The 7,830-nt window shown below is 44.5% G+C and overlaps 1 protein-coding gene across 1 annotated transcript in view; it reads right to left on the bottom strand.

Moving 5' to 3' along the window:
- The window catches only part of KDM1A (lysine (K)-specific demethylase 1A), a 40,109-nt gene extending 33,248 nt beyond the window's left edge, over window positions 1–6,861 (bottom strand). Inside the window, exons 1-2 of the mRNA XM_010138424.1 lie at window positions 6,700–6,861; window positions 1,699–1,758 (exon numbers count right to left, since the gene is read on the bottom strand). Of these exons, the coding sequence (XP_010136726.1) occupies window positions 1,699–1,758; window positions 6,700–6,850 (211 nt within the window). The 5' untranslated portion in view covers window positions 6,851–6,861. The remainder of the gene's footprint in view (window positions 1–1,698; window positions 1,759–6,699) is intronic.
- Between the last annotated feature and the right edge of the window lie 969 nt (window positions 6,862–7,830).

Raw genomic sequence — 7,830 nt, 5'->3', positions numbered from 1 at the left:
ACCCAACCCCCTCTTACAGGCTTATGCTAAAACGAGTGTGCCTTCTCCAAAACCAGTGACTGTCATGCAGTGGATCTGCTACCAGGAAACTCTCAGGCAACTAGCCAGTTTCTTGGAAAGCTCTGTGATCTATTCCTTGGAATTGAAAAGCCAGAGAAGCTGGTGCTAACAGCCCTGGAGAGAACCAAGTGAGGTTTTGTTCCAATACCTGAACTTCAAAACTGAAATGCCAGGATAGCACCAGATGAGCACTGGTATTCAAAAAAAAAAAAAACCCCTAAGACAACAGGGTTTGACACCAGGGTTTAGAAAAAGCCTAGCTACTATCAGCGAAGATACCATTTTATTTGGCCCAACCATCAGATGATCTTATAAGAACTAAGTGCCCTTGAATTTACTTCTGTAACTACTCAGCTCAGAGACAAATCAACGCGGGCTGATTAAATCCCCCTCATCCCACACTCTTCCTACTTGGGTTTCATGAAAGCAACGTGTTCTAGAGAGCACCAGTTCAGAACTGCACATGCTTTCCTTGGGGCAAGCAACTCTCTCATGACTGTGGGAACGGCTCTGCCTAGACTCATCTCCTCTGCACACACACTCACACATAGACTCGCTGCTTCCTGACATTCAGCATCAGCAACTAATGTGCTAAAATTTTTATTATCTTCTTCCCCACAGAAGAAATCTTGAGCAATGCTGCTCATTAAAGACTTACTGAAACAGCTACAGATGAAAATCACACTGAAGGGAAGTTATTTGGCTGCTGAATCGGACAATTACTAAAGCATACTCTCAACATGTACATAAAATGCAAAACACACAGAATTTCCGAACAGCCAATGCCAGCCTAAAAATGAAAAGGGCAATGCAAACTGAAGTCCACAGGCAGAAATTCTGTGCAAGTGGCAAGATCAAAACATAACTAGGCTCCCTTCCACGGAACAGCAAGAATGCACTCTCAGATGAAGTTATATTTGCTTCAAAAAGAGCAACTTAGGGGTACAAATAGGCTGTGGAGCCTCAACTCCTTTGTTAAAACCCTAACCCTCAATCGAGAGCGGAAATGGCAGAGCTGGAGGAAGATTTTCAGTAGCTCTCTAAATACTTAGGAGTAAAGAGACCCATCCAGTAAATTCAGCAGTAAGTGCATGCTGCTAGCACCAGTCAAACAGCAAATGCGATTCACAAGCCAGTCCGCTGAGCGGCGGACTTCAAATGTCCCCAACAGATCAACCTCCCGGGCTAACCACCAGCACACAGCTCAAACACAAACCTTTTCAAAAGGAAAAACAAAACCAAGGGAGCAAAAAGGTGCTCCATGCTAGATTTCTTCAGCAAATTAGAAAAAAAAATCTGCTGTGATAAAAAGCCCAGGGCTCTCCATGTCGTTCTAGGTGGTAGAAACTGCTAGGCAGCAAGTACCTTTTCACATGTTTGGACTCCTCTGAACCTGGAGAGGAGCGGAGGGATGAGAGATCGGCCTGAGACATTTCAGCACAGCTTAGCGTCCTGTTCTGCAGTGAGTACAGACCTCAACTGATGTTTGAAGACACCCCTTATTTTTTTTAACAGGTGGGAACAACTCCTGTATCTCTTGCTAAGTTCTGGACAACCACACCATGCGCACTTGCAAGCATCAATGCCTAACTTGGCGGCTCTTGCTACTAAGTGGCAAGCATCAAACGCCACCCTCACCTGATGCTTGGCCGTCTCCATACCCTCCAGAACTGTCGTCTTGAAGTCCTCCTGCTTGCCCTGTGGAAGGAAAGAGGAGAACTCAGGGACCTTACTCCATAAGTTAAACCATACTGGACATCAAGGCCCGGCAGTTGGCGTTTTAGGTATTAATTTTCACCAACTAACTAAACCCATGTTCTGAGAATCGCATCTTCTGGAACCTAGGTTCAGGGCCCAAACTCTGTCATCTTCTAAAGTGTTATCCATGTGACTGGAACGCTTTACACCAGACTTTATGGGAAATAAAGAAGTACAAAACATGTAGCATTCCTGGTGGCCAAATACTTATGATCAACTTCATTATGGCTGGGACATGAATAATAACTTTACATTTCTTACTGCCAAGATCTGGTGGATGGATACCCTCAGATTCTATGGATCTCAAACCACAAGAATTTGATAATCTTGCCCTTGATACTCCCAAGTCTCCACATATGCAAGGGACTACCTTGAATCATTCTGAAAAGCCTCTTACATTCAAGAGTCTATTCCTTTTTTTCCCCACAAACCCTTCCTTGAAGCTTGATGATGGAACCTTTTTGAAAGACTCAGACCCCTTATTTTGGCTTCAGCGCCCTTGATACACCGACAATGTTCTAACACACTAACACCACTTCCAAATCCAAGTCCATGTCAATACCATTGACTGATCAGTGATGTGATCAATACCCATCACTGAAAGACACTGGACTTTCAGTGTATGCAGGGTTGGAAATGTGAGGAAAAGCAAAGCACTCATCTAAAAGATCTGAAGAAGTCTCAGAACTACCTTAGCCCGCACGTAAGTCCTAATTAGCAGCCCTGACAAGACCACAACACAACCAGGAACAGAGTATTTCTAGGACAGGTATAACCGCAGCCACAATGTCTTCACGAACAAAGCTAACACAGGTCACCTCACACACTGCTCATCTACACAGGAGACACTAGCTCCAAGTTTAGCCTGTAAGCGATACTCTTCCACAGTCAGATGTTCGCCTGAAGTCCTGCCATCTCCAGAGAGCAGGAAGCTGTGAAACAGTACAGAGACGGCTGAGTGCTGGTCAGCTGGCTGCTCCTGCACCAAGGCTACTTCACACCAGGTGCTCCAAGGGTCAGCAAATTGGGTGTTTTCCTAAGTCCAAACAGTGCCCTCACCTCCCAAAACAAACTGCCGAGGTCAAGGTAGCAGATGGAACAGTCCCCTCCGAGAGCAGAGCTGTTCAAGGAGACATCTCCAAACAGGAAAGAGTAAGGTCCAACCTGAGGCTGAACCTGCAATTCTTAAGATTACTCTTTAGAGTCTGGGGCTGGCCAAATTTAACTTGAGTCTCTGAGGGGATACACTACCTTAAAAGAATTTCATCTGAACTACAAATGTAACCCCTGAAACAAGACACAAAGTGAACCAAATGTTTTCACGCTTCAATAAGGGGACTACTCTGCAATGTTGTAACACTACACATCTACAGATAAAACAAAATAGGAACTGAAACAAGAAAGCCATTTCCACTCAGCTACAGTAGCGGAGCAATAGTCAGTATTCTTATAAAGAGAGTGACCATGACAAACAATTGTATTTTGAGAGGCCTCAGAAGTCCCGAAGTCGAGATTCTACGAACTAATGTTGTGATAGCAAGAGAAAATTCCTCCCTTCACCTTCACTCCAAGTACTTTATCTGGCTGGGAGCACTACGAGACCTACTTCCTTTCTGGGAGAGACCAAGACAACTCAAACACTAAACTTGCACTCCAGCATAAGCCATTATTTGCAGGAAAAGTGACACTTGTGCCTTCCGTCAGTTCAGAACTTGTAAAGGCGCTGACATCAGCCCATGGCATTCGTTACCCCTGAGTTAGCACTGACGAGGAGCAGCGGGGACAGAACTGCTCCCTGTTCATCCACAGAAAGAAATCAGTATTTTCCCTCTTCTATTAACAACAGCAAAACCATTCTCAATGTTAAGTCAAGAAAAGCACCATCACCGTTGCTTGCTCAGACACGATTATAAACGCTACCCGGTCTGAGAAGAGAAGCCTGGAAACAAGGCTGGCCAGCGCAGGCTGCCTCTCCTTCCCCACGGAACATCTCATCCCAGCTGCAACAGGCAAACTGCTGATCCATATTAACATCACATTACTGCAGCTGAACACAACGTGTAGGAGCAGAACGTCGAGCAGAACCTCTGCAAGTCTCGAGGCAACAGAATAAGGGACCATGGGCTGAACAGCCATCATGAAGAAGGTCTACAAAGGAGCCCACTTCATGCAATTATCCACTGCCTTAACACAAAGAATAGTGGCACACGGTTACCACCAGGTACTGAATTTAACGAGCAAAACAGACAAGTTGGATGAAAGACAGAGACAGAGCACCACGGAGTTTGACTATTCACTTGACATTAATCTGGATCTCACAGTTCCTGGGAAGCAGCAGCTAGAAACACAAGATCGTGGTACCGCAAAGTAAGAATACTGACAAAACTAAAAAAACCAACCAACCAAAAAACGAGGAGCTGGCAACGAAACCTTCAGGAAGCTATAAAAATGAATTGCAATTTGGTGAGGGCAAACAAAAAAATCCTTAAGAGGAGAAAAATGGAAGCAGCAAGCTCCTTAATTTCAGAACAGGTATCGGGAAACAAGAACACAAGTGTCATTCGGCACTGAAATGGAGTTTTCTGCTGTCAGACAGTATTTCTCCAGTGAAGAGGAGGGGAGATGCTTTAAGGAATTAACTTAATCATGAAACACTTGTTAAACCTTTAAAAACTGCTCTGCAACAACATGCAGTAAATCTGGCGAATCCAGACTATAACAACCTGCACAGCCAAAACATCTGAACTCCCCAGAGCTGAACACGTTTATGGGAGCCACCCCACAAGGGCAGCATTTCAATGGCACAAAGTGTGATCCGTCACACCCTCCTTCTACAGTAAACTGCCCCTGAGGACAGGCTAATGCCACACCAGCTACTGGCACGCTTACGTTAAGATGTGCAAAATTAGGCTCTTTGTCACAAAAGGTCATGACCTGTAACACAGCAGCGTTACACCTCCCCTGCACTACCTATGTTCTTACAGGCTTGAAACACAAAGGAAATTACTAAGGTCTGCAACGAAAATAAATTCAAAGTAATCCACAAACAAACTTCCTGTATTTGGTTAAACTAAAGTATGCAATCCTGTTCTAGGATTCCTGTCTAATTTAATATTTCTCAGTGAACACTTTTATTTTTGCTTCAAAGAAGTGACACAGAGAAAACCTCTGTTAGGAACACTGCTGCTACATACAGCAGACCCCCTGCCTCTTCCTGCTAAGGGCTGTTTGATCGGAAGGTGTCGTGCTCTTTAACACTCAGCATAAGAGGACCTGATGCTCTTGACGCCTGCACTGATAAAGACAAAGACCGAGAGATCCACCAGTGTGTCTCCTTCCAGAAGCCTTTAAAAATACAGCAAGACTAGAGACAGAATGACAAGTGAAAAGTTGTTGTCTTCCTCCATCACTGTTCTGTGCGTTACCACAGGATTTCTAGGAACGGAGAAAGGATAAGATGACCTGAAATCTACTTCTTGCCAGGCAGCTAGATACAGCCTGTTCTCAAATCGACTGCATTTAGATGACTAACTACGGTGCCTGCAGAGTAACTGCTTAGCAGACTGTTGTGTGAACAGAACAGCATGAGTCCACCACTGCCTACCTTCCACGTTTCTTCCTTCGTGGGATAAAACACTGCACTTGACTGATTATGCCTCAAACTGATTTTCGTCACCATTCTTAGAGACACAAAATGACAACAGAGAAATATCAAAAGTGTTTTAATATTGGGTCTCAAGGATTAAACCCAAAGTCAAAGCTAAATTAAATAGTAAACTTAGATACTTTTCCTATTAAATTTCCATTTTTGATAGATCAGCTACAACTAGGGGCAGGGACGATTTTTATCACTGCAAATACTTCAGTCAAGTGTATGAGCTACAGTACTCCTGCACCAAGCCAGGAGCCAACAGCCACCGCTGAGGAGAGATTACAGGGGCAACTCCTAAGAGATAAAACACAGTCGTGGCTTTTAATATGTTCTCCGAAACTGAAGGCAAGTATTCCCAGACTGATGTCAGTCCTGCTGCCTACGCTCAAACTTGCCAGCCAAAAGGAAGCCAATTAAGAGCAGCAGAACTGAAGACTAGCGGTTATTCATACTGGTGACGAACCAGCAGAACTTCAGCTGCTAGGTTCTGCCTGTGGTCTAAACCCAACTACCACACACATCATCTCACGGCATGTCTCCGACAGGTAAACTTGGCAAAAGCATGATTTTGTAGGTAGAGTGAGACACCAAGAGCAGACCTGACTACTGGTGGAAGCTATAAACACCACAGAGGTAAAGAGTGGGTAACAAAACTTCTGCTAACAACAGAACTTTCAAAAGCTGCTTCCTCAACAAGACTGACTGACGTGAAGCAAAGCTTTACAACTGTCAAAGGCAACGAAGAAAACACTGAAGTTAAGCAAACAGTATCCAACCAGAACTTTAAGATTAGAATCAAAAAGTCACAGGAATCATTGCAGATTAAATCTGTTCTCCTGCACAGCAACACCCAACACCCAACTCCCCCAGTAAATCTAACCTCTTTTCTCTCAGAGGAATAAGTGAGTGCACGAGCTGGTGGCAGCAAAGTACCAAAGAGGCTGTTCTGATCAATGAGCTTCCAAAGACAAGTCACTAAGGATCACAAGAATCTAGGAGGAGAGGTTTGGCTTGGTTTGGAATTAGATCGTGCATATTCCCATCTTTATCAGGCTGCTCCTCTGTGTTTTTCCCCTCCTTCCACATATGGGGCCAGCAAAGAAAACACAGTAGAAAGATCATTCAAAACCAACAAAATCAGACATTCGCGATGCTGCATCTGACCTCACTTAATTTCTAGCGATAAAGCAGGTAAGTAGGGTCAGAGGAAAGGGCTTCTCCTTACTCACCAGACGGCTCCTCTGGCTCACTTTCATTCTCTTCTTCTGCAGGAGCTGGTGGAGGTGGTGGGGGTAGTTTTTTCTCTTTCTCAGCTTTAGCATTTCTCTCTTCTTCAGAGTAATACTCATCTTCTGAAAGATTTGCAAGACTCTCATCCATCTCTCTATACTCCACCTGTAAGAAGCACAGAGATGTCTGTAAGTCTCACTACTAAACTGAACACCACAAGCATCAAAACTGCTTACAGCTCAAAGAAAAGACCTGTCGCCTTGTCCACAGCCTTATTACAGCCACTGTATTATAAAATCTTCAACAGCTCAACAAGTTCCATGTGTTTTTAACTCTACTTAAAAAACTCTTCAGCATCCACTTGCCCAACAGTAGGAACTTTCTGCTCCTATCACGGCTAGTTTATATGTATTTGTCGTTTCATTGTTTTCTTCCCTTCCTTCACCTCCCTGTCAAACTGAGGGGTAACAAATGGCCTCTGTGTCCACTCCGTATGTTCCAACTTGAATTTATCTGTTGAACATGGGTGACCAGAACTGTACTCAAGATTTCCTGAGGAAACCCCAACAGGAACTAGCCCCACCAACAATTCCTATATGCAAAGGACCAGTCCAGCTATCACATCACGTAAGAGAAGAGCAAGACACTCGCTGCCACAGCTACAGTACAAGAGACAGAGTTCCTAAAAGTAATTTCAGCCTCCACATCAAACACACCCAGCTCTGGGAACAGCCAGGGTTGTCAAAATCTTCTGCAACAAGGTTTCTAAGAAAGCTTCCCCCCAAAAAGGTAACGTTTTCAGACGCTCAGAATGAGAATCACATCACACAGGCACAAATTATCAGAAGTTGCTCACGGCCTTTAGACTTCATTGCTCAATCTCACGTTTTGCTTTTCAGTTTAGTTTTTTTATTTTGTTTTGTTTTGTTTTTTCACTGCTCGGTATTTGACCACGAAGCCCTACAGAGTTCCGAGGGCTGCTGCAGGCTGCTCTCCTTGGTGAAAGGGCCCGAGTTCTCCCCGGACCTCACTAAGATGAGCTGTGACAATGTGAGACCTTCATCCGCATTAGCCTCCTGCACGTTCATCCCGGAGGCGGCCTCTCCTCCCCGGGGCAGCACCCGCACCCC

The sequence above is a fragment of the Buceros rhinoceros genome, unplaced genomic scaffold (genome assembly GCF_000710305.1).
Source record: "Buceros rhinoceros silvestris isolate BGI_N320 unplaced genomic scaffold, ASM71030v1 scaffold12566, whole genome shotgun sequence".
Classification (NCBI taxonomy): Eukaryota; Metazoa; Chordata; class Aves; order Bucerotiformes; family Bucerotidae; genus Buceros; species Buceros rhinoceros.
Note: the sequence above shows the minus strand (reverse complement) of the source record. Positions and strands in the feature narration are given on the sequence as shown.